Below are 25,955 nucleotides of genomic sequence, written 5' to 3'. Positions count from 1 at the left end.
TCAAGTGCACATGGAACATTTTCCAGGATTGATCACGTATTTGGGAACAAAAGAAACCTCAACAATTTTAAGAAGGTAGAAATTATCTCAAGCATCTTTTCTGACCACAATGCTATGAAACTAGAAATCAACAACAGAGAAACAAAGGAGAAAAAAAAGAAAGCATGGAGATTAAACAATATGCTATTAAAAAACCAATGGGTCAATGAGGAAATCAAAGCTGAAATTAAAAAATACCTTGAGACAAATGAAAATGAAAGCACAACCACACAAAATTTATGGGACACAGCAAAGGCAGTGCTAAGAGGGAACTTTATAGCGATACAGGCCTTCCTCAAAAAAGAAGAACAATATCAAATAAACAATTTAAACCACCAACTAAAAGAACTAGAAAAAAGAAGAACAAAATACCCCAAAAGGCAGCAGAAGGAAGGAAATTACAAAAATCAGGGAGGAAATAAATAAAATAGAGATTAAAAAAAAAAAACATAGAAAAATCAATCAAACCAGAAGCTGGTTTTTTTGAAAAAGTAAATAAAATCGACAAACCTCTGGCCAAACTCACCAGAAGTAAAAAGAGAGAGCACAAATCAGCAAAATAAGAAAGGAAAATGGAGAAATTACAACAAATAAAATAGAAATACAGCATATCATAAGAGAATATTATGAAAAACTATATGGAACCAAACTGGATAACCTAGAGGAGATGGACAAGTTTCTGGAAACATACAGTCCACCAAGACTGAACCAAGAAGAAACTGACCACTTGAACAAACTGATCACTACAAATGAAATCGAAATAGCAATAAAAGCACCTCCCTACAAATAAAAGTCCAGGACCAGACAGCTTCACTGGGGGAATTCTACCAAACATACAAAGAAGAACTCATACCAGTTCTTCTCAAACTCTTCCAGATGATTGAAAAGGAGGGAATACTCCCAAACTCATTCTATGAAGCCACCATCACCCTAATACCAAAATCAGGCAAAGATACTACCAAAAAAGAGAATTATACGCCAATATCACTGATGAACATAGATGTCAAAATCCTCACCAAAATATTAGCAAATAGAATCCAACAACACATAAAAAAGATTACACATCATGACCAAGTGGGGTTCATCCCAGGGACACAAGGGTGGTTCAACATACACAGATCAATCAATGTAATACATCACATCAACAAGAGAAAGGACAAAAACCACACGATCATCTCAATAGATGCAGAAAAAGTGTTTGATAAAATTCAACACCCATTTATGATAAAAACTCTCACCAAAGTGGGTATAGAGGGAACATATCTCAACATAATAAAAGCTATATATGACAAACCTACAGCCAGCATAGTACTCAATGGTGAAAAACTCAAAAGCTTCCCACTAAAGTCTGGGACAAGACAAGGATACCCACTATCACCACTCATATTCAATATAGTCTTGGAAGTCCTAGCCACAGCAATTGGGCAAGAGAGAGAAATAAAAGGGATCCAAATTGGAAAAGAAGAGGTAAAAGTGTCACTATATGCCAATGACATGTTAATATACATAGAAGACCCTAAAAGGTCCACACAAAAACTACTAGAACTGATTGAAGAATTCAGCAAGGTAGCAGGTTACAAGATTAACGTTCAAAAATCAGTGGCATTTCTTTACACTAACGATGAATCAACAGAAAAAGAAAGTAAAGAAACAATCCCCTTTAAAATAGCACCCAAAGTAATAAAATACCTACGAATAAATCTAACCAAGGAGGTGAAAGAATTATACACAGAAAACTATAAACCATTGATGAAGGAAATTAAAGAAGATTTTTAAAAATGGAAAGATATCCCATGCTCTTGGATTGGAAGAATCAATATTGTTAAAATGGTCACACTGCCCAAGGCAATCTACAGATTTAATGCAATCCCTATCCAATTACCCAGGACATATTTCACAGAACTAGAACAAATCATAATAAAATTTATATGGAACCATCAAAGACCTAGAATTGCCAAAGCATTACTGAAGAGAAAGAAAGAGGCTGGAGGAATAACTCTCCCAGTCTTCAGTCATCGAAACAGCATGGTATTGGTACAAAAACAGACATATAGATCAATGGAACAGAATAGAGAGCCCAGAAATGAACCCACAACTAATCTTCGACAAAGGAGGCAAGAATATACGATGGAATAAAGACAGTCTCTTCAGCAAATGGTGTTGGGAAAACTGGACAGCAGCATGTGAAACAATGAAGCTAGAACACTCCCTTACACCATACACAAAAATCAACTCAAAATGGATCAAAGACTTAAACATAATACAAGATACAATAAACCTCCTTGAAGAAAATATAGGCAAAACATTATCTGACATACATCTCAAAAATGTTCTCCTAGAACAGTCTACTCAAGCAATAGAAATTAAAGCAAGAATAAACAAATGGGACCTAATTAAACTTACAAGCTTCTGCACAGCAAAGGAAACCATAAGTAAAACAAAAAGACAACTTACGGAATGGGAGAAAATTTTTGCAAATGAAACCGACAAAGGCTCGATCTCCAGAATATATAAGCAGCTCATACGACTTAATAAGAAACAACCAAACAACCCAATCCAAAAATGGGCAAAAGACCTAAACAAGCAATTCTCCAAGGAAGAAATACAAATGATTAACAGGCACATGAAAAAATGCTCAATATCACTAATTATCAGAGAAATGCAAATCAAAACTACAATGAGGTATCACCTCACACCAGTCAGAATGGTCATCATTCAAAAATCCACAAACGACAAATGCTGGAGAGGCTGTGGAGAAAGGGGAACCCTCCTACACTGCTGGTGGGAATGCAGTTTGGTGCAGTCACTGTGGAAAACAATATGGAGATTCCTCAAAAGACTAACTTACCGTATGACCCAGGAATCCCGCTCCTGGGCATATATCCAGAAGGAACTCTACTTCAGGATGACACCTGCACCCCAATGTTCATAGCAGCACTCTTTACAATAGCCAAGACATGGAGACAGCCTAAATGTCCATCAACGGATGACTGGATAAAGAAGATGTGGTATACTTATACAATGGAATACTACTCAGCCATAAAAACCAACAACATAACGCCATTTGCAGCAACATGGATGCTCCTGGAGAATGTCATTCTAAGTGAAGTAAGCCAGAAAGAAAAGGAAAAATACCATATGAGATCGCTCATATGTGGAATCTAAAAAAGAAAAAACAAAACAAAAACAAACAAACAAAGCATAAATACAAAACAGAAACAGACTCATAGACAGAATACAAACTTGTGGTTGCCAAAGGGGCGGAGGGTGGGAAGGGACAGATGGGATTTCAAAATTGTAGAATAGATAAACAAGACTATACTGTATAGCACAGGGAGATATACACAAGATCTTACAGTAGTGCACAGAGAAAAAAATGTGACAATGAATATATATATGTTCATGTATAACTGAAAAATTGTGCTCTACACTGGAATTTGACACAACATTGTAAAATGATTATAAATCAAAAAAATGTTAAATTATTATAAAAAAAAGAATTTTATTTTTCTTATTCTTAATTAATCCAACAGGTAATAGTTTGTTCAGAATAATAACAGCAACAATCTATTTGATTATGTATGCTTATGTATATCTTAAGTGGACATATATATATGCTTATGTGTCCCTATATATAAGTGAAATGACAACAATGATATGAGGAATGGGAAGGGAAAAATAGATTGAATTTGTTATTATATCCATGAAATGTTATATTGTTGTTTGAAAATGGACTTGTTTTAGATGTGAATGTATATTGCCAACTCTAGGGCAATCACTAAAAAAGAGTATAACTGATACGCTAAGAAAGGAGATAAAATGGAGTCATATAAAAAATGCCCAATTAAAACCACAAAAGGCAGAAAAAGAGTGGAAACAAAAATAGGAACAAATAACAATGCTAGTGGTCTAAATGCACCAATTAAAAGATAGAGATTGTTAGTCAAAAACAAGACTAATTAAATGTTGTTAAAAAGAAACCCACCTTAAAGACACATATAGATTAAAAGTTAATGGATGGAGAAAAATATACCAGGCTAACACTAATCAAAAGAAAGGAGGAGTAGCTATATTAATTTCAGGCAGAGCAGACTTCAAAGCAAGGAAAGTAAGCAGGGGTAAAGAAGGGCATTAGTATGATGAAAGAGATCAATTCTCCAAGAAGACATAACAATCTTTAACATGTAAAGACCTAACAAGAGAACATCAAATTGCCTGAAGCAAGAACTGATAGAACTGCAAGGAGAAACAGATAAATCCACTATCATAGATGAAAACTTCAACACCCTTCTATCAGAAATGGACAGATCCAGCAGGCAGAAAAAAAAAGTTGAACTCAACAACACCACCAATCAACTGGATGTAAGAGACATCTATAAAATTCATCTAACATTAGAAAAATACACATTCTTCCCAAGCTCACAAGGAACATTTGTCAAGATAGACCACATTCTGCACCATAAAAAGGTAAACAGTCTAAATCTGGGGTGACCCTTCCCAGAGGATGATGCTCCATTCCCAGCCCTGGGTTTAATGAAGGACCTCCACAAAATAAATCAGTCCAGAAAAAGGTGACAAGAACAGTGAGAGAAACATGAGGAGAGCTGAAGTATCTAATATGCTTAGTATGCAGAAGAGAAAACAGAAGTTACAGGATAGTTAATTGTCTTCAAATATTTTTGGAATGGGTCATGGGAAAAGGAGAGAAAACATGTTGTATGTTAAAGGAAGAACTCTGGCTACAGATTAGAGAAATACGGTTTCATCTTGACATGAAGAATTTTCTTACCAACTGCACTTTTCATCCAAGGGTCAATGGCCTCACCCACATATGGCCAACAACTGGGCACTCCAGTACCACAAGAGCTGGGTGGAAGTTGGGTGGCCATCAGTCAGGGAGCTCCTGAGAGACATTCCTGCAGCTACAGCCAGAGATTAAACCAGATGATTTCCCAGAGCCCTTTCCACAGTTAAAGTTGGGTTTTGTTCCCAAGTGGTGTGACAATGAATTCTGAGACTGATTTTCTCTCACAGCTCCTATTCCATCTCTTTGGGTCATTTAAAATAGATGACCTCATCATCTCCCAAAGATTGCTACTCCCAAATTCCTTTCTACATTTGTGAACTAGTATCTTTTCCCAATTTCCACACTATCTCATTCACTGATACCCATGACTCTTTCTAAGATAATAAGATAACTGTTAACTTGATCAGAGCACCAGCATTAGGTTATTATTTCCCTGTATTTATCTCCTTCCTATAATTGTCTCTCTATGGTTCCTTAGATTCTGAATCTTCTTAATGAGTTGCTTGGTCTAAAATTGGCTCTTTGCCCAGTGTGGGGTTTCCCCAGCCTAGAGGTGTGAAAAAACACATCACAACCTGTGGCACCGGGGAAGTCCCAAGGCCCCCAGAAAGCTGAATTATTTTTTGAGGAATATTAAATAGAAGAGAAGCTTGACTAGTGGGTGTGGAAGAGAGGGGGATTTTCAGTTGTGAAATAGTGACTAGATACTACTTTCACAATAAAAGATCACTTATCTTCATTGACTCACTTATACACACCTCCTTAATAGATATGTTCTTTTATCAACTGTCCAATACTCTAGTAGCACCATCAAAAGAGTCAGGTCCAGGGGTATGAGCATTACAACTGGATTATACATTAGCATCTGAACCAAGCAGAAGAATTGTGATTGCTTTTCCAAAATATTAAAGAAAACTTAGCTGCAGGCAATGCCTAAATGTTTACCATATACCAAAGGTCTTGGACAAAGTTTTGAATAACTTTCATCCCCTAATATTCACTGGAAAATGCCAGTGAATTTTGGAATAAATTTGCTCACTTTCTATGGATTAAAATGTGACATTCCTCAAGTTATCCAGGACCTTTCAAAATTTTTTCATAGTAACAACCCCCTTTAACAGAACAGAGGAGAAAAAAAAATCTGGAAGAGAGTCTATGTCTAGTCAAGTGCATGATGTAATGAAACAGAAACAGTTTGCACAGGTCTACTCATCTTAACTGTTAGCTGGTACAAAGATTCAGAACTAGTTCACTTTGTCTAAAAACTAGCAAAGAACAGTCCTGGTTAAAGGAACTGGCATGAGGAGACAGAGGAGAGAAGAGTTGGAAGATGTGAACGCTAAGCATCTGAATCTACAACTGGGTACTGAACTTTAAAATCCAGGCAAAGAGAAAGAAATGGGATCCATACAGTCAATACTCTAAGAGCCCTCAGCCTCCTGATTGCTGCCCCATTCCTACTTGCCTTATGCGTATAAGTTGAGTTTACTGATAACAACAAATTTGTCTATCTGCTTTGGTTCTTCCTAGGCTATACTATCAAAAAATAGATGGAGGGTTCTCTGAGGATGACCCACTGAAACAGTCAACAGAAAAAGAATAGCACCAGGAGAAGACAGAGCATCTAAAGGATAGGAGATATGAATTATTAATAAAAATTATCTTTTGTATACACTAAAAAATTAGAATGCACCAAAGTCAGTTTATTCAAGCTACCAAGCTTATTCATGCCTTAGAACCTCTACCCAGAATGTTTACCCAGATCTTAAAATGCCTGGCTCCTTCTTATCTTCCAGGTCCAACTAAAATTCACCAAGAGGACTTCTGTTTCCAGACTGAAATAGTCATTCAGTTACATTCTCTATGTTATTTTTATCCCTGTACTCAGGGCATTTTGGAATTACCATGCTCCTTCGTTTCCTTTCCATCATTTATTCCCCCTTTTAGAATAAGTTCCATGCAAACAGTATTCTTGCCTGTCTTGTCTCTATTATGTCACTCACCCATAGAGAGTATCTAATGCATGAAGCAGATGATTAATACACATTTCATTGAATGAATGAATGATCAAGTCAATGGTGAAAAGTTCTGAGTTTCTGGTAACTCAGAACTAATAGATTTTCTTGTTTTTAATGGATTTTCTAACAAATTTTCTTGTGAGGAGAACTCTATTCTCCAACAATACCAGGTAAATGAAGCATGTAAATGAGAAAGTCTGTTGTCATTGAGATTATCTAAGCAAGTTAAAGAACAAAATCTCTAAGTAAAGGCCTTGATGAACTACCAGACAGTGTGAACTACCAGGCTATGAATCACAATTGTAAAAAAAAAAAAAATTCTCTATTACTTACTGTTTCTGACAAATACTTCATTACTTCATCTTTCCTCTGATCCCCAGGCATCTGCTATACACAAGGACCACCTCTCTATTTCAAAACAACTTGGTAAGAGCAAAGTCAGTAACTTTAAAAAGTCTACCAGGCACTCTTATTTGCACTCTGAGCATCTTTTTCAACACCTTCATTGTGTGAAATGATTCCCCTTTAACCTCTCCCCCACCCCAAGTGAAATCTTAACAGAGTCCCAAATCTTTCATCCAGAAGAATGAAAAAGATTGGTGCTATGTAAATCTAGTATCTCCACCAAAGTATTTCTTGCTATACCAACACAATTTTAACACACTAAAATAGTCACCTGCTAAAATGAAAATTTCATTACCAGTAAGAAATACCAAAAAGATTTTTCTTCACGGACAACGTAAACACTGCAGTGTGAAGCGTACTTTTTGCATTAAATAATTAGAAGCCAGATGCCAAAGGGCCAAGCTAAAAATAGCTGCATCCACCAGGCTTCTTACATTCTTTATGATAAATTAAGTCATACTAAGGACTATGGTTAAATGGAAATTTCATTTTCACTACCTCCTGTTCATTTAGGCATCAAATTCGCTATATTTTAGCTTTAGAGCAAGAAAACTGCACCATTACCTAAAGTTCATTTTGCCTGCTTAAAAATAAAATGTCAACTAGAGATTTGTAGCCTGTCCCTGGCTTTCAGCTGCTGTGTGTAGCTGTGGGCTTCCCCAAGCAGGAGAACAAATGTCTGCGTGGGAGAGAGCACACACTGCTGACTGTATCAGGGGGGAGGCCATAAAAGAGGAGACACTCTGGTGGGAAAGTTCAGGCAGGAATTACCAGGAGGTTGGAGAGAATTCCATTAAGTAAGCCAGACTCTTATGCCTCTGTGAGACAGAACGCACACAAGGCCAAACAGAAAAACGTGTGACTCTTCTGTAAGAGCACAAGTGGGAGAATACAGGCTAAGCCTCTGCATAACGTTTTTCCACTGGAGTCCTCTGCTTTCTCCTTTCTATCAAGCTGTTTCCAGTTCTTTCGTGGAGGTCAAGCTGTCAAGCCTTAGAAAAGCTTTCTCTAACACATCTTGCCTAGAGCTGACTTCCATGTATTTTTGTGATCCCTTACTTGTCTTTATTAATATGTATATATGCTATACAAATCCCCATAACCTGTTTCTGTTCTCATTCTAGCCCCTGTGTGTCCTGTCTCAGAGTAGATTACAATCTCCCCACCAGAAGAGATGTCTGTCCCCTACTCTTTCCCCACAGAGCGTAGTACAGTACTTTCACAAAACAGTTATTTAATAAAAACTGGAGGAATGACTTAGCAAATTATATTCTCATAAGGATTCATGAAATTATATCCATTTCAAAAATCAGGGGGGTCCATGCATAAGAATTAAAAATTTGGGGAACATTGAAATGTGATAAGAGGAAGAAAACAGATTAAACACATTAGGCTAAGGAGAAAGAGGTAAAGAATGACTGACATTCCCCCAGGAGAGGGCAAGAACCCCGGACCAAACAGCACGATTTAAGGGCTGAGCAGAGGAGAGGAAGCACAAAGTGGATTCAGGAGCAAAGACTCAAGGTCAGCATAGAATGGCAGCACCAAAACCAAAATAAGAAGAGGGTTTCCAGAAGAAATGTGCCAAATATTGAGCCAAGAGTGAGATAAAATGAGCATTTCTGGGTGTGTGTGTGTATAATGAGAGCACTGAGTAGAGGGAATGTGGAAGGGGGGTGGGGTGGCGGGAACAGACCACAGTTACAGCAGAACCAAGTTCATCTGCTGGACACTAAAGGAGAGTTGTTAGGCACAGTTTTCCCCCAAACTACTTTCTTGTCCCAAATACAGTCCCAGGATGACGTCTTCCCAAATCACACCCAGCTCTGAAGATGTGTGATAACTGAAACCTGAGAGTTTCCCAGGTCTCCACAGTGATTAATGTGCTCATTTCCATAGTGATACTTTCTGGGACTTCACTGAACTCTCTTTTAAAGGTAAGGAGTAAGGACTAAGTAGATAATTCCTTCTAGTTCCGAAGTCTCAGGAAATCAAAGTTGTCATGACTGGGCTTAAATCCCCCAGCATCCACTGCTAGCCATCCCGGAGCAGCCTTCCCAGACCAACTGACCTAATCAACAGAGGGCCCAGGAAAGTGCCCAGCTTTCCTGTGGAACCCAAAGGACCAGCAGAAGATGTGAGGCAGAGACAATCTCCTCCTAGGACCCTTTTTAGCCTTCGGGGAAAGCTCGACCCCAGACAGTGACACAGATGGTGCTCTCTTCTTAGTCAATGTCTGCAGCCAGGGTCAGATGTGCTTCCCGAGGTTCACCCCTTACCAGGGAAAGGAAAGGAAAGGAGTGACAGTGCCATCAGACTGTTTTATTTCCCCCAACCCTTTTTTAACAGAGAAAGGAAGAAAGCAATTCAGAATCCATTCTTCCATCACTTGGGCAAATTACACAGTAAATCCACATCTCTGTACCAGATTTTCTTTCTCCCTTCAGTGCTGTCCTCACTTCCCCAGAATATTCCACAGTTACCATCTCTTCTAGGAGTATATTCCAGAACATGCCTCCTTGAAAGAATGCAAAAGGAATAAGCCCCTTAGTCACTAACATGTTAAAATATTCATGATATCATCCTGGGTTCTGCTAAAAATACATTAATTAGATACAGTCTTTTGTCCTCAAGAAATGTATAATCCAATACATGAATTTCCTTTCCCATCCCTGTCCCTAATGGTGAGGAAATGGCCCAGGTGGTACCATCTTGGACCCCTACATCCTGCCTGAGCTCTGGGAGCTTCTGCCACTTTACCTCTTACAGGTTTAGTGATCATATTCATCAACCCCAGTAAGACATGTAGCTCAAAGCTGTGTTTCAAGAAACTAAATTGTGCAGGCTCATTTTCACAGAATTTTAAAACAAATATATCCATTTACTGTTGTCTTCTAAAATTCTGGTAGAAAGTTTCTTTGGTTAACAATTTATTAAGTAAAGTACTTTATGTCAGTAATATCATTTAAGGAATTGTTGCAAAATCTATAGAGCTTCAAGATAATAAGAGACTACTTATTCTGGTCTATATTATTTCATGACTGCTGACACCATCAGATAATTTCTATAATACACACTGTGTATGTTTAGAGAAGGATAATCCAAGAAGAACAGTATAGCATGATTCTGACTGTTCTGGACATGGTCAAGATAGGTTAACTCAGTTTAGATCAGCAGTTTTCATATTTACTTTTTGATTTCTTTTTTTAATTTTTATTTTATTTTTTTAAAAAATTGGAGGGGTATTTTGTATTATTTACTTATCTATTTATTTATTTATTTCTAGAGGGGGTACTGGGGATTGAACCCAGGACCTCATGCATGCTAAGCACACACTCTACCACTTGAGGTATACTCTCCCCCCAGTCCTTGACTTCTATTCACCTTTTTTTGTTGATGGTAGTTTACATGTGTGCTTGAACAAATAAGGGCCAGGGTAGCTAACAATGAAGACTAGGTAATTTAATAAAGATAACAGAAATTTAAAATCATTAAAAAAATTTTCCTAGTTACTGTTTCCCTGGAACAATTTAAACTTCTATTCAGTCTTTTACCTTTTCTGTAATTACCACTCTGTGAAATCATGCATATCTACTTGAACTGGAAAAGCATATATCTGTCTGGTATTGTTAAAACAACAACAACAACCTTAAGGGAAACAAGCAAACTCAATATTTGAAAGCAAGATTGGGATCATTTTCATAGATTCCTGTATCCTGAGAAGAGAAGAGGCTAAAGCAGATTATTAAAAGGTGAACACTTACATAGCCATCAGTATTAATGCACTATTTTACTATTATCAATAATAAAACACTATCTTTATGTGAAAACTTGTGGGAAAATCTGAGCTGAGAGAATAAAGGTTAAAACCTAATACTAAATTGGAAAAATCAGTGCTGAAAAATTAGTGCCCTTGCTGAAAGGGACTAGTGTGAAATTTGTCAGTCAAGTATAATAGGAAGACAACTGTTTATATATGTGTTAAGTCAAAACTAAAAAAGAGAAACTATTTATTCCACTTTGAGACAAGGAACCTAAAAAAAAAAAAAGTGAGATCAATGCAGTATGTTGAACTATAGAGCCTGAGAGCAAGAACTGATGAAACAAACAAGAAAGAATATTCTATTTTACTTTGATGTTCAAATGGACTTTTGAAAACAGGCTGGATTAACCACTAGAAGGTATAACATCGGTAACTAGTTAAGGAGTCCATGACATAGTGAGCAGTGAAATGGACATAGGTAAATCAGGCTCTGCAAAGATTCCTACAAAGGAGATGCCTGTTGTCTAAATCTAGCTGTGATGTGTGACGTATTCTGGCTTCCTCACTTTAGGAAGAAATCAGGAAATGAAGAGACAAGTGGCATTGGATGGCGCAAGAAAAATAAATAGAACCTATACTTAGAGGTTTGGTCTTGGTCCGAGTGCCATGATACAGTAATTCCATTAGAAAAAAAAAAAGTACACCAGACAAAAACTCAGTCTGAATCACTGAAATCTTACAGCTACATGGACACTCAGGGTGGAAGCTACTAACGTATTTATGACAATATCCTGAAACCAGATTCAGCATGCTAGCCATCAGATCTCCACATCTCTCCTATGTTTTAAAAAAGTTCTTTTTAATAGAGCATTATTTTAATCTTTAGAAAGCATTTTAAACTGAAAATCAGCCTGAACATCTACTTATGAGAGGCTATGAACTTCATAAGCAGGGCCATCCATTGTAGTACACACTGAGTTTTGCTAGAAAGTCCAGGAAGCTATCCTGTAGGCCTGAAACTGCCAATCAGGGATTGGCAACAATGCCAGACAACGATGGAGGAAAAGCAAGCTCGACATCACTCAGACCTCTTCCATTATTCCATCCAACATTAATGCCAGTGAAATTACTGTACCCATGGTAAGAGTAAAAATGATCATAACTTGGAAGGATTTGCAGTATTTTCTATGCATTTTTGAAACATCTTAATTCTGGCTCTGAATTATTTAAATTATTTTTCAAAACAGTAAATTGAATAAAACAAAGAGGCTTTATATAGTTCATGAAAGTTTTTCTATTTTGGAAATGAGAGTTTTGATTAAAACTGGCATTTCTGAAACTCTAATTGCTGGTTATTGCTGGGGAAAAAGAAATATTTCCAGGAAGCCTCAAGATAAGAAATTACAAGCCAATGTTCATATTCCAATCAGAAAAAACATTCTGTTTATACATTTTTAATTTTGCTTAAATAGTAAGCCATATATTTCTTCAATTAATTCCCAAACTGCTATTAACTAGCTAAACTAGTTTTCTAACATTGGGTTTAATTCCCCCAAATCTTATTAGATTATTAATAAGCAGAAAAGCATTTTTATAAGAACTCTCTGTATATTAAGGACTCTATAAATTTCTAATGGAATCAGACTGTTTTCCGATATGGCAAATGATATCCCTTTGTAATTATAATCTGCTCACAGAAACTTAAAAATGTCCATTTTTCAAAATCTATTTCTGCTTGAAATATAATGAAGTGTTTCAGTTTACATGCCCAGAATCCAGAGCAACACCAATGTCTCCTTGACATTAACACTTAGTAATATTAAGTCTTAGGAAAATGACCTTCACGTCTTTCTTTCTGTTCTCCCACATCTGAAAGCTCTCTTCCTTTGTTCTCCCCTCTCTTCTTTCTTTTCCTTTCTGCCATTTCCCCCAAATAGCAGATGGATGGGAAAGACTTATATCAGAGGAATGTGAGGAAAACTGTAATGATTCCTTCTGTCATCCATGAGACTAAAAACTCCCCAAACAGGAAAAGATGGCCAAGTGAGGGCTTTCATTTACTGAATTCTATCTCAAGCCCCTCCGAACATAAGATAAAAAAGAAAAAGAAAAAAGAAGAAAAAGATAAAGAAAAAGGTCATTTTTTGAAGGTCTTGCTTTTGGTGGATTTATGGAACTGTTTTCTTTCATTCAGGTTTGCTGAAAGCCACTGAGAAAGAACTCCAAATTGAGGTACATCTCTTGCTAGTTGCTTGGGTTTCACAAATAAAGCAATCATCAACATCAAGGAGTGTGCACTGCTTTTAAAAGCCCTATTTGTTTGACATAATATAACAGCAGGATAGCTAGGCAAATAAATGGCATTACTTAACATAATCACTTAATGTTGTGCAACCAATGTCAGGTTTCATTGCTTTATCACTTGCAAAGAATTTGATGATAATAAAGTTGATTGTTAGTGTGAAGATATAAATTGTTCAGTTGTTAGAGTTGTTAATGAAAGCAAAGGAACACAAAAGAGGAAAAATAGGTTTCAGCAGCCCAAATTCATTGCTAATTGCTTGTACATTCATTACAGGCTGACCAGGGCTAATTACCTAATTAAACTAAAGCTCTGCTGCCTTAGAGGAATTTCTGGAGCTGTGATGTTGGATGTCAATTACCACAGCAGTTCCTGTTGAAATGCGTAGTTAACTCAAAGCATGTTTTGCTTTTTCCAATAGCAACAATACATGGACTCTTTTTGCATGATAATTTATGCTTAGAATGAAAAAAAAAAAGGTTTCCTCAAAAATTACTATGGAAATTTAATAATAATGGTAAACATTGTTTTAAAAAAGAGCTCTTGCTCATTTTATTCAATTTATATTCAGGAAGTGTCAAAATAATCTGCTTTAGGTAGAGACAACACAAAGGAGAAATCAAATATCACTGTATGCATGTTACTGAGGGTTTTCGTCACATGTTGTTTTAAAAAATACATTTAAAAAGTGTCTTTTGTGATGCTCTGCAGTATCCCACAGGATAAAATTATATTACTTAATTTCATGTAATTATAATTTTTTAAATTCATAGATTTTTTTAAAGCTGGAAGGCAAGTGGTAAATCATCTCAATTAAATTTTTCATTTTATAAATAAGGGAGCTGAGATTCCAAGAAGTGAAATGATATACCCAAAGTCACATACTAGGTTGCTAGAGCCAGTAGCAGAACTGGTATCCTGTCAGTCTACTGTTATCCTTCTTCCTTGACTCCTGCTTTTCACTTTTAAGTTATATTGTCATTTCTCAGACTTTCTCTAAATGCTGTAACAGAGGATCTAGTCGGACAAGGTTTTTGGCACCCCTCCAAAGAAACACATGTAATACTGTCCCTATTTACTTCAAGTCAGTCAAATGTCCCAGAATGTATTCTAAGATGAACACTCAAGGGAGCAGGTTAAAAAAACAAATTATTGTTTGCCTTGCCCAACTGAAAAGGAAAAGATGATAAACTTGTAGTGGATTTTATTAATCAGAGTGTTCAAGCAATTGAATTGATTTCTGCTATTTTGTTCCTAGGGAATTTGATCCTAGATCAATGTACCATAAACATCAAGCAATGTTTACTAAGCATCCCTTGAGAAAGGCATTTCCCAGGAAAGTACAATTTCATTCCGAAGAGTTTTCTCATCTTCACTTCCCTTGATTCTGGGCTATGGCATCTGTTCCCTGCAAGGACACAGAACTCTACCCCTACCCCTTTCGCAGTCATTTTTCAGGCAGGCATCAGCAATGAACATACAGTTTTTTTCTGCCAAGTTAAAGAGGATGATTTTCCCTTTCACTGCCTCTTGAAGATGAACATCAACTGTTTCACCACTTGCAATTCAAATTCATTAATTAAAATAAATATAAAGTAAAAATCTTTCTTTCAGCCAAGAGGAAAAGGACAGATGGGGAAGCGGAGGAGGTGGAGATAGCTGATGTCTTCTTTGAGGGAAAAAATGGAAAAGAAAAACAAAAAAGCATGAAATTGGGGAAAAAGTTAATTAAGAGAGGTAAAGGGTGTTTAGACTTAATTTATAGTTCAGAACTATTTTGAGTCTCATAATAATTGTACTACTTAAAGAAGAAGAAAACCTCTCTAATATCTAATTGGTGGTGGTGGAGTGTTATAATATTAAGTCACCTCCAAAAACGGTAATACCTGGCCTTTGACAGTGCTTCAGTCTGAGCATAGTAAAAACTTCTCTCATTATTTACTTGTGAAAGCCACACGTTTTTTTTTCCTTCCTCCTCAACCTCACTCTGCCTGATCCTAATTTTAAATTTCTTTCTCCCTTGCCTCCCATTGCCTAAAAAAAGACACTGGCAAGGAAGAGATAAAGGAATCAGTTAAAGTCCTTCTTCATCCCAATCTTTACACACTGGTGTATGAAATCACACAGTTAGGAAACAAAGTTATACCACACAACCTCTGCAATTTATTAGTGCAATGTGAACACCTGAACTCTGACCTGAACACTACAAATTACGGAAGTTAACATATGTAACTGAACAGCGCACACACTAAAGTAATGTGATTTCAGATAACCACACAAAGTTAAATCAGAGTAGAGTGAAGCAGAGTTACTTTAGAAGATCTATGGTGTACATAATTTAGATAAGTGAGATGAAAAAAATACATATGTTCGCCATGCCTAGAGCCAGTTTTTCTACCTCACAACTATATTTTTTCTTACAACTTGATGTTCACTCATGATAATGGATGAAAAATATATGCTATCATTTCTTAAAAACTGAAAGGAAAGCTACAATATAAACCTAAAATATTTCAAATATAATTAAATATAACTAAGTTACTCTAAAAGTAGAAAAATTGTTATCATTTACCATGTTCTATACTAAATAAAAAGGCAGGTAGAGGAGTAAGGGAGCAAGAGCTATTGGGGAAAAGAAACCTTCCCGCCCACTTTAAAAAAACAAGCAACTGTAGGCTGGGAACTCTGAGCATTTGAGGATGTCAGTACTTTTGTACTCTTTTGACCAGGTTCAAATCAAAAGAGATGGACAAAATGAATTCTGAAGAAAGGTTTGAGAAAAAGTCAGAAGAAAATAAGTCCTCATAAAGAAGAAGGCCAGGGAAAGAAGGATGAAAGACAAAATACAAGTCTAGTTTCCAAAGAATGAAGAGATCATATAAATGAGCAGGCAGAGTTAAGAAAAGATGTGCGACTTCAATAAAAAAATTTTTAATTAATTAATTAATTAATTAAATAAAAAGAAAAGATGTGTGTGTGTATGCATGTTGGGGGCTCTTTCAATTCTTGCTTCCAAATTAATTAAGCAACCGTTAAAAAATTTTTTCAGCTTTACTCATGCTTCTTATGCTTCCCTCGTTCTTAAATTTAATAGTTAGACGTGGGCAGAGGGTGAGATTAAAGCTTTATCAGTCTTACCTATCACCACATAGCTGTCAATTCATGAAAAAGAATATGTGAAGAGAATATACTTTAAGAAATAGATTGCCAAAGCAATAGCTCATAAGCAAGCCCTGTCAGTTCCACCTACAAAAGAGATTTCTAATCTTTACACTAGTTTTCTTTTCTATAGATCACTGCCTTCAATTGGGGCAGTGTTTCTCCTCCCCAATGCTCTCTGAAAGTTTCTCACTACCTTTATAATAAAATTCAACTCCCTACCATGGCCCTCAACTCCCTACAACCCCCTAACCAGGGCCTATAAGGCCTATGTAGTATGGCCCTTGCCTGCCTCCCTAGTTTAATCTCCCTCCAGGAACTCTGACGGTCACTACATAGTCTGACCCCACCAGCTTTCATTCTTGTTCCCAATTATACCAACCTCTTTTCCACCTAGTCAAAGTCATGGTATCCAATAAATACTCTGTTTCACATCCTTAGGGCTATTTTCCTAGTCTTGGAATGCTCTGACTCCAGAGTTTTCCATGGCTGACCTCCTTAATATTCAAGAGCAGCTCAAATATTATCTGCTGGTCACCTCCGACAACCCAATAACACAACCATCCCCCTCAAAACACACACACACACACACACACACTCACACATACACAGAGTATCACACCACCATCCTGTTTTGTCTTCATAAACTTATTTCTGTCTGAAATTATGCCGCTCATTTATTTGTACCATATAACAACCTCCACCCCCGAAACACACACACACACATCCTTTGGGAATTCAGATATTCCTTGGCAAATCCCCAAAGCCTAGAACAATGCCTGGCACCCAACAAATACTCACTATTTATCGAATGATAGATTCCATCTATCCCAAACTTTCCACAAATCTTGTTGCTGTCTTGTATTTCTAGTGCTTGTTCACTATCACTTCTCTTTCCTTTGTCCTCTTTTCTGAATGTCTTTTGGTCTTCATTCTGCTTACTGCAACAAGGATGAATTTCTGTTAAATAAGTACAGACAACTATTGAGATTTAAAAGATTCGGCAATCAAACACATCTGTATGTTACTAAAACCTATGATCTATAGAGTCTGTAACTCCCACTAATTTTACCTTAATAAAGATAAAACCAATAAATAAAAGTCCAGATTTGTACATGAATAGAAGGTATTTTTCTCTTAAGTATTCACTTTAGAAAAAGACTGCATGAAATTTCATTACAAGATAAAATTTGACAGTACATTTAAATACCTTAACAATGGCAACCTCTGAAAATGAATAAACCTCAAGTCCTTTTCTTAAACAATCACCCCCTCAATCAAAATCAACAAATATTAAGAACTGGTTCACTGTTTATAGATCTAGCAGTGGTTCCCAAACTGGGCTGATAATTAAGAATCACTTGGGAGCATCTTAAAAAATAAAAATTCTGGGCCTCACACCAGTTCTTCTGAATCAGCATTTTTTTGGGTTTGGCCCCCCCAAATCTTTATGAAGCTCCCAGGGGGCCTCTGATGAGTAACCAGAATTCAAAATGACTGATTCCAGATTCTGCATAAATTGAGGACCCAAAAGGGTAGAGTCTGCTAAAGACAACTTATAAGCAGCACAGTAGGCTAGAAAAACAATATTCTAACTCCACATTTGGCTCTTTTAACACCAATTCAAGCTGCTGTTTGTGGTAAAACTATACTTATTTCTACCCTGATGCTTAGACCCTGTCAATTTACTATCCTCTTGTAACTAATTTCTTCATCTGCAAACGGGGAATAACAATAATGCCTACCTCTCAAGAGTTGCTGTGAGGATTAGATGTTAGTATAACATTCATTAGGTAATGTACTTAACACAATGCCTGGCATATATTGAGTACTCATTAGATAAGTTACACAGCCCATTAAAAAATCATGCCTTTTTTAACTGGAGAGAATTTAGTGAACCACTCCAATTACAAAATGAATAGGAAACCCATGTTTAGCTTTGGAAATCCAAAAGGACTTTAAAGTCAGGGTAAGTAAGGTTAAGGTCAAGAGCTTGCCTGATTCTGGCACAACACTGTTTCTCATAGGATGCCTCAGTATTATCTAGTGAACCGATCCTTGGATGAAGACCAGGAATCTATTTTTAAAAAGCACCCTCCTCCCCTAACCAGGTGTTTCTTAGGCAAACCAACGTTTGATAACCGTTAGTATAGAGTCAGTCACCACAGCAAATGGTCTCTCAAGCCCCAGCAAAGAACTATCGTGCTCTGTAACCAAAAGAACAGAGTCATCAGACCCTGATGCAAACAACAGCTGGGGACGGCTGTACAGAGCAACTGTGGCCATCACCAGGGACGTCGACTCTCATCTCCTAAGGAACTTAGAAATTTACGAAAGCGCAGTCCTGTAATCCCTGTGACAGACAGTGCTGCCTAGGCGGCCATAAGGAGCTAAAGTTAACGCAACAGCCTCCTTCCCAGGGCTATAGCCACAGGAGAGCGACCTTGGAAAGCTGAACAGGCCCGAGCGGCGCCAGAAGGTTAACGACCCTCCTGCCCTGTTCCTTGAGGCGGCGGCCAAGCGCCTACAGCACGCCACAGGCCAGACGCCGGAAGTGCGTCACCCCAACCTGACGAATGCCGGGAGTTGTAGTTAACTGGCTATTTCTCTAGTGCCCCAATTTACCTTTCTTCAAATAAGCGAACACCTTGGGACCGTAATAAAGGTCGCTTTATGACCGACAGATGTAATCCTTCCCTTTCACAGCTGACAAAGGGAACTCTCTCAGAGCGCATACGGAATACCGGACTACAAGTCCCAGCATGCTCTGTAAGTCGCCAGGAACGCCTGGCTACCGTCGTAGGTGCGGGCCGCCTGAATGGAGCTTCGGGCGTAAGACTTAGCCTGACACCGCCTGCGCGGCCGATATCTGCTCCCGGAGCGTGAGTGTTGGGAGTGGGGCGTGCGCGTGCGCGTGCGCGCTCAGAGGGGGCGCAAAGCGGGCGCGCCCGGCCGTTGCGGGCGCGTGGCTGCTGAGCTTGGCGGCAGTGGTGCCGCGCGCCCGACAGGCCGGTAGTTGCGGGGCCTCCTGCCTCGCCCAGGGCTGTGGGCAGCCGTGGCGGCCGCCGGGGACCGCAAGGGGCGGAGGAAAGCTGGAGGTGGTGGGGGCCGGCCTCGGCACGCAGAGGAACGGCAGAGCATGCCCCCAGACAACATGGCCTCCCTGATCCAACGGATCGCCCGCCAGGCGTGCCTCACCTTCCGGGGCAGCGGGGGCGGCCGCAGCTCTTCTGACCGCTGCGCTGCGCCAGGCCCTGAGGCGCCGATGCCGCCAGGCTTCCCGGAGAACCTAAGCAAACTGAAGAGCCTGCTGACCCAGGTCCGCGCGGAAGACCTGAACATCGCCCCCCGGAAGGCCACGCTGCAGCCTCTGCCACCCAACCTGCCGCCTGTCACCTATATGCACATCTACGAGACTGACGGCTTCAGCCTCGGCGTGTTCCTGCTCAAGAGCGGCACGTCCATCCCGCTGCACGACCACCCGGGCATGCACGGCATGCTCAAGGTGCTCTACGGCACCGTGCGCATCAGCTGCATGGACAAGCTGGAGGCGGGCAGTGGGCCGCGGCCGCGGGCCCCGCCGCCAGAGCAGCAATTCGAGCCGCCGCTGCAGGCCCGGGAGCGGGACGCGGTACGGCCGGGCGTGCTGCGCTCGCGGGCGGAGTACACTGAGGCCAGCGGCCCCTGCGTCCTTACGCCGCACCGGGACAACCTGCACCAGATCGACGCCGTGGACGGGCCCGCCGCCTTCCTGGACATCCTCGCCCCGCCCTACGACCCTGAAGATGGTCGGGACTGCCACTATTACCGGGTGCTGGAGCCTGTCAGGGCCAAGGACGCCTCCGGTTCGGCCTGTGAGCTGCCCCGAGACGTGTGGCTCTTGGAGACCCCGCAGGCCGATGATTTCTGGTGCGAGGGGGAGCCCTATCCAGGTCCCAAGGTCTTCCCTTGAAGCTGCTGGCGCCAGGGAGCGGTGGGCCAGAGACATGCCCTACTCAGATCTGGGCCTGGCCAGCCGTGACCCACCACAAGGGCTCTCTCCCTTCCCTCATGCCTGGTCGTTGGATCTACTGGAATGGGCTGTAGCCACTTCCTCGGGAGCCTTGGAAAGCTTCGGCGCCTGGACTGCAGCCACCGGGCACGGTTTTGGGGGCGGGGTAGGCGAGGAAGCTAGGTTGTTTCCTGGCTCTGTCACTGCCACCAGGGTTTTGATTTGGGGGGTGCGGGGAGGGGGCAGGGGACTTATCTGAAGCGCTTCCATCTTAAAGCCATAATGAAAATTCTCTTTCCTCTGTCCCCCACCCTATACAAAATACACTTAAGTGGTTTTCTCAGTCCCCTCCTTGGGTAAATAGGGTTTGTTTTCCACATACGTGCTTATGCCCTTTTACTCTTTATTGTTATAGTGCTAACTTATTGACTTTGCATGACCCAGTGGTTTGGATTATTTTTAGTTCAAGTCATTGGTAAAGCTAGGTTTAAAGAGATGAGTTACTGTTTAAAAGTGAGCTGTCTGGCCTAATTAATTCATTGTAAAAATGAATCATATTTCCAGAGTTGGGGGATTATCCCCAAAACATGACTATGCATGTAAAGGACAAGATTTATTTTCTTTCCTCTTTTTGCCCAGTAGCCACATCTGGTTTGCTCCAGCAGCATCTATTAAGAAATTCAGCACCTGCATATCTCAGTGACAAATGGTCACTCAGAGCTTATCTTCCCCATGAGTCTCCAGATCTGTGAATTGAACAGATTTCTTGTTGCAGATTTCACCTTTAATGCAAAAACTATATTATCCTCAAGTGACTTTTTTTGTCTTAGTGTACTTTTAAGAAGTAATAGAGTAATTTTGTATCTTCTAACCAGAAGATTCAAAGGAGCTGAATCTGTATGCTTCCAAACAACTTGAATGTAGAACATTCGTAGTCAGCTGTTGAATTCCATGCCCCTGTTTACTTCTAGTATTTTCATGCAAAAGTAGAGGAAAATGTTGGTGACTGTTTCAAACTCTCTCCAGTGTTAATGTTCCAGAGGGCTGGTGGTTCCAGCTGTGTTGTTCGTGGTAGTGTTTGCAGAACTCTCCCTCAAATAGGAGAGAGCCAGTGCTTGCTTCATCTAGGGTGGTGTTTCTGTAGGAAGAGAGAGAAAGCACAGATGATCAAGGTTAGAGAATTGAGAATTGACCTTACTGCTGGCCATTTTAGGGCACCAAAATTTGGGACAAAACACTCCCAGCCTCTCGAAATGAACAGTTGTACTATTTGTGACTGGTTTTATTTTTGTCCTTTAAATAGGGTGAGCAGTTTTACCTTGTTTACAGATGTATTGACACCATTTGCTTCAGGCCATGAAGCACTCTTGTTTCCCCCTTTTTCCTATTTATAGGATTAATTTTTTCACGAAACTTTTAATAAAAACAAATTGTAGAAATAAACACATTAAAATTTGCCCAGCTGTCGTCTAAGCCCTCTTGATTGACTTGCCCATGTGGCAATTGAGTTCTAATATCTGTAATAAACGGGGATTTGCAATTGGTGGGAAGTGATGACCCTATGTAGGGAAGCAATATGTGTCTGTCCCTCTTTTTGCACACTGGGTTACAGAGGCCCACAGTGAAGGAATATTTGTTCCCAAATTTAAAAATTGAAAAAAAAGCAAAATTTTAACAAATGACTTTTTTTAAACAAGATGCTACTCAACATGATATGCCACTGAGTTGTAAAACCTGACGCTGGCATAATGCAAAGCATTTCCTCTAGGTTTGCTAAAATTGTTTTATGGTAGTGTCATATTCTGATGGGGTTTAATATACCTTAGAGGCAGTTTGAAGTAAGTCATCGTGCCATTCAGTTTGAAATTAAATTCTAAATATGCAAATGATTTTCTTTAAAATTGTTCACAAAATGAGTCTTTGTCATAGCACAGTGATGAATGTGTATGGTTATCAATCACATACCTCCCTGTTTTGAATTACATTGTGGCAAAAAGTTGATTAATTTATAAAGATTGTTGATAGTGATGTGTGTGTTATAATACAACCTGGAGTACATTTAAGTAACCTACCAAAACTCATTCTGGCAATAGGACAGTAGTAAAGGAGAAATTGTTTTTTCCAAACCTCATTATGATAAATTTTGAAGTTCCCAAGTACAAGCAAGTTGAATGAAAAAGACTAAGGTGCTTTTCAAAAGAATAACTGAAATTGTCGCAGGCCAAACAAGCAATATATCTCTCTAGCTCTGTAAGAATAGTGAAACTTTTGGTTCACTAATAAATTCTGAATTAATTACTGGTAAAAACAGAATTAACTTGTTTTAGTGAGCCACTAAGGAAAGAATATTCTTATTACAAAAGCAAAATGTGGTGCAGAATAGCCTTGCACCTTTCTATAGAAACTTAAACATGACTTGATGTGCTGCTGTTGTGTTTCCATATGTTCCTGCAGCGAGTAACAACTGTGGGAAAAGTTGTCTTCGCTTACAAAGACTGATGAGCACAATAATACTAATCACTTAAATTTTCTGTTGAATAACAAATGCAATAATTGCCTCTCATGGATGAAAAAAATTGTCTAATACTTCTAAGTATCTACCTATTACGTTATGGGGATTTTTTTTTTTATTAAGCCTGATTTGCATGACTTGAGTTTACACCAACTGCTGTTTATCAATGAAAATGGTGAACCTATTTTTAATGTAATATGTGTTTGTCCACAGGAGTAGGTTATGTGAACTTTTACACTAATGGCCCTTAATTTCTCCCAGAACCCACACATTTTATTCCTTCTTTTGCATTGTCCCCTTGTTGGTGCTTTGTCTAGGCATCTCAGGAGGACTCTCATCACTCATCTATTCCAAATGACTTGGAGTCTTGTGCTCAAAGTCTACTGTTGAACAAAGAAGCAATATGTCTTTAATTCAGGGCTCTGCCCATTGCTGTTCAACTCTTAACTTGAGGGCAGTGCCACTCCTGTAACTCTCCTGTTCTCAGTTCAGAACTTCAGGTTACAAACAGAAGCTGACCACTGATCTTCCAGTGCAATGAGCGTCAAAGATGGAAATAATTTGTTAAGCCCCATATAGATACTGAATCTTCTGATCCAGGGATGTTTACATTTCCAGATTAAAATCAGTGTGCTTATGGACAATAAAGGCATGTTTGAAATTGTTTAGAGGTAAATCTTATTTGATTATTGCAAAATGGAGAACGAAAACATTACTTGCTATGATGTCTACATTTTAATTACTTTTATAGGTTCGTGGTCTATATGGTAAGATGATGTTGTACTAAAAACTGGGGGTCTTCTGCAGTTTCTAAAGTCCAGGTAATAATATAAACTTAAAATAGTTTATTTACTTGAGAGTGATCTTTGAAACAGCCTGATTGAAAACACATCTGAAATTATTTAACATGTAATTATACTATTTTGCTGCAGCAACAAAAAAAAACTCCTTTTGTATTTAACCTAAGGAAAATAAGCTAGTGCAAGAAAACAAATACTTTCGTCCACGAAGTACTCTTTGGACTTAGATATTTTTCTTGCTTTTCCTTTTTCTGTAAAATTTGTTTAATTGTAGTTTGGATTGGCAGCATTTTAGGCACTTGTAATGATACCATTCTTTTCCACCCGCCCCCCCCCCCATTTGTACTGGACTATTAAAACATCACTACAGCCATTTTAATATATACCAATTTGCCTTAGTTTCATTAGCAATAGGATATTAAAATTAAATAGCCTGGTTTATGAATAATTGGAAACCTTATTTAAGTTTAATGGACCTATTTTAATGTGCACTGAACCATCTCAAATGCATTATGATCTTTAAAGAATTGCTCTCCGGAAGTTTATTTTTATTAAGAATTCCCAGTAATAGATGAAATATCAATAATAATATTTAATATAGCATATTGAATAAAAGAAAGAAGACTTAGCTTTACATGCTTTATTTTTGAGCAAAGTAAAAAATGAGACACCTGTGAAAAGTACGCTGAATATTTCTAGCAGAGTAAAATCTGATTAAAGATTGACCTAACATGTTGAAATCAAGTAGTAAAACCCACAAGATTGACTCTGAAAAAACACCAAGGTGTGTTCCTTGTGGTATGTGTGTTATGCCATTAAATCAAGCCCACATCAAGGTGAAAGTGATTATATAACCGATTTGACTATCATCAACATGTATTTCATTTTATTCTTATAAAAATGACTTCTTTAAAAAAGAGACTTTTAGTCTGTTGCTTTCTAAACAATTGTTTACATTACCTTAATTGAAAGTGCTCTGAACTTAAAATTTGGCAAGACAGTTAAAGATCATGTAAAACTTAAATGTCCTGTATTTTAATATAATGACCTTTTGTTAGGAGGGTAGTACTATTAAAAACGTAACTATCAAAATGTGGCATTGTTTTATACGTATTTCTTTAACAGAATTGGCTAAGCAAGGATGGTAACATGGTGACAAGCTAGGAAATACAAATCTAATGGAATAGCACCAGTCACTAGAACAATCTGACACTGAAGTTTAGAAACTTCTATTTAGTAGTTAATAGAGGTATTGTACATCTTTGAAATCCTTTGAAGGGAGGAAATAAAAGGGCTAATTACCTCCACAAATTAGCTCTCAAATTCTAGTGCTGGTAAGGGCAAAAAGTAGTTTCCCAGGGTAGCTGTATTCCGTGTGTGCTGTTCTAAAATGCAGGCCATCTATTATCAACCATATCTGAGGGGGTCTAACAGTGGCAAAGGACAAACATGACAGGGTTTTCCGATGATGTAGATAAACAGTGGGCACTCCGACATGTTACACTTTTATAAGGAGCTAGCAGAAGTGAACTTAAATAATATTTAGGCCCAATTGTAGATTAAAGAGAACACAAAGACAATGTGTATAATAGATGGCTAATTATTGGAGGGGCTGAATTTATATTTTAAGGTCACTACAAAAGGCTTGCAGTAAAATGATCTCTATAGTGTATTCTTTTGCTAACTATTATCCAGTACCATGGAGGACCATATTTGCTATTTAAAATTCAGATTGTCTTTCCTTGAGATTTTCTTAAGGCTGGTATATATCTAGCATCTAAAAAGCTGAGTATTTTGATAGTCTCTAGACCCACCAAACCTATGGCAGAGTAATGATCCTTCTGAATAGGTGTAATAGGGGAGATAAGGCTGGAGAGAAATGAGTCCTGGGGTAATTCCTTTGGCAACTCATTAATGCTGTCATCAGCAGTGTCTGAGTGCATTTTTGATCTAAAGTGGTGATAGCGCTTTTCAAAAAGTTTTCTGTGGTCATGAGACTAATCCTGGAACCTGAAAGTCATTTCCAGCTTGACCACGCCACCACACTTTCCACAAAGCCACATCTCGTCTGAGTTCCTGGCCCTGGTCAGGGTTCTGAAAGCAGCTACAAATGTGTAGTCTCCGAGTGGGCACTTGTTTGTAAGTATTTATTTTCCGGG

General features: G+C 38.6%; 1 protein-coding gene and 1 long non-coding RNA gene across 4 annotated transcripts in view; one reads left to right on the top strand and one right to left on the bottom strand.

Annotated features, from left to right (window-relative positions):
- LOC105093859 (uncharacterized) overlaps positions 1 to 19,018 on the bottom strand; it is a 324,842-nt gene extending 305,824 nt beyond the window's left edge. For 2 of the 3 annotated variants that reach the window (XR_010381944.1, XR_004139659.2), the window contains exons 1-2: positions 18,937 to 19,018; positions 17,295 to 17,434 (exon numbers count right to left, since the gene is read on the bottom strand). This is a non-coding gene — a long non-coding RNA (uncharacterized LOC105093859). Of the gene's footprint in view, positions 1 to 17,294; positions 17,454 to 18,936 lie in introns of all 3 variants that reach the window. The other variant, XR_010381945.1, reaches the window with a different exon arrangement.
- A 232-nt stretch (positions 19,019 to 19,250) lies between these two features.
- Positions 19,251 to 23,662, top strand: ADO (2-aminoethanethiol dioxygenase). The gene has a single exon (XM_010985781.3). The coding sequence runs from the start codon at positions 19,633 to 19,635 to the stop codon at positions 20,443 to 20,445; it is 813 nt and encodes a 270-aa protein (XP_010984083.1). The 5' UTR covers positions 19,251 to 19,632; the 3' UTR covers positions 20,446 to 23,662.
- The last annotated feature ends 2,293 nt before the right edge of the window (positions 23,663 to 25,955 follow it).

This window comes from Camelus dromedarius, chromosome 8 (genome assembly GCF_036321535.1).
Source record: "Camelus dromedarius isolate mCamDro1 chromosome 8, mCamDro1.pat, whole genome shotgun sequence".
NCBI lineage: Eukaryota > Metazoa > Chordata > Mammalia > Artiodactyla > Camelidae > Camelus > Camelus dromedarius.
This window is presented reverse-complemented; position numbering and strand designations above follow the sequence as displayed.

Bases quoted from the DNA above. Each gene is read 5' to 3' on its own strand.
- ADO (XM_010985781.3), top strand. From the start codon at position 19,633: ATGCCCCCAGACAACATGGCCTCCCTGATCCAACGGATCGCCCGCCAG.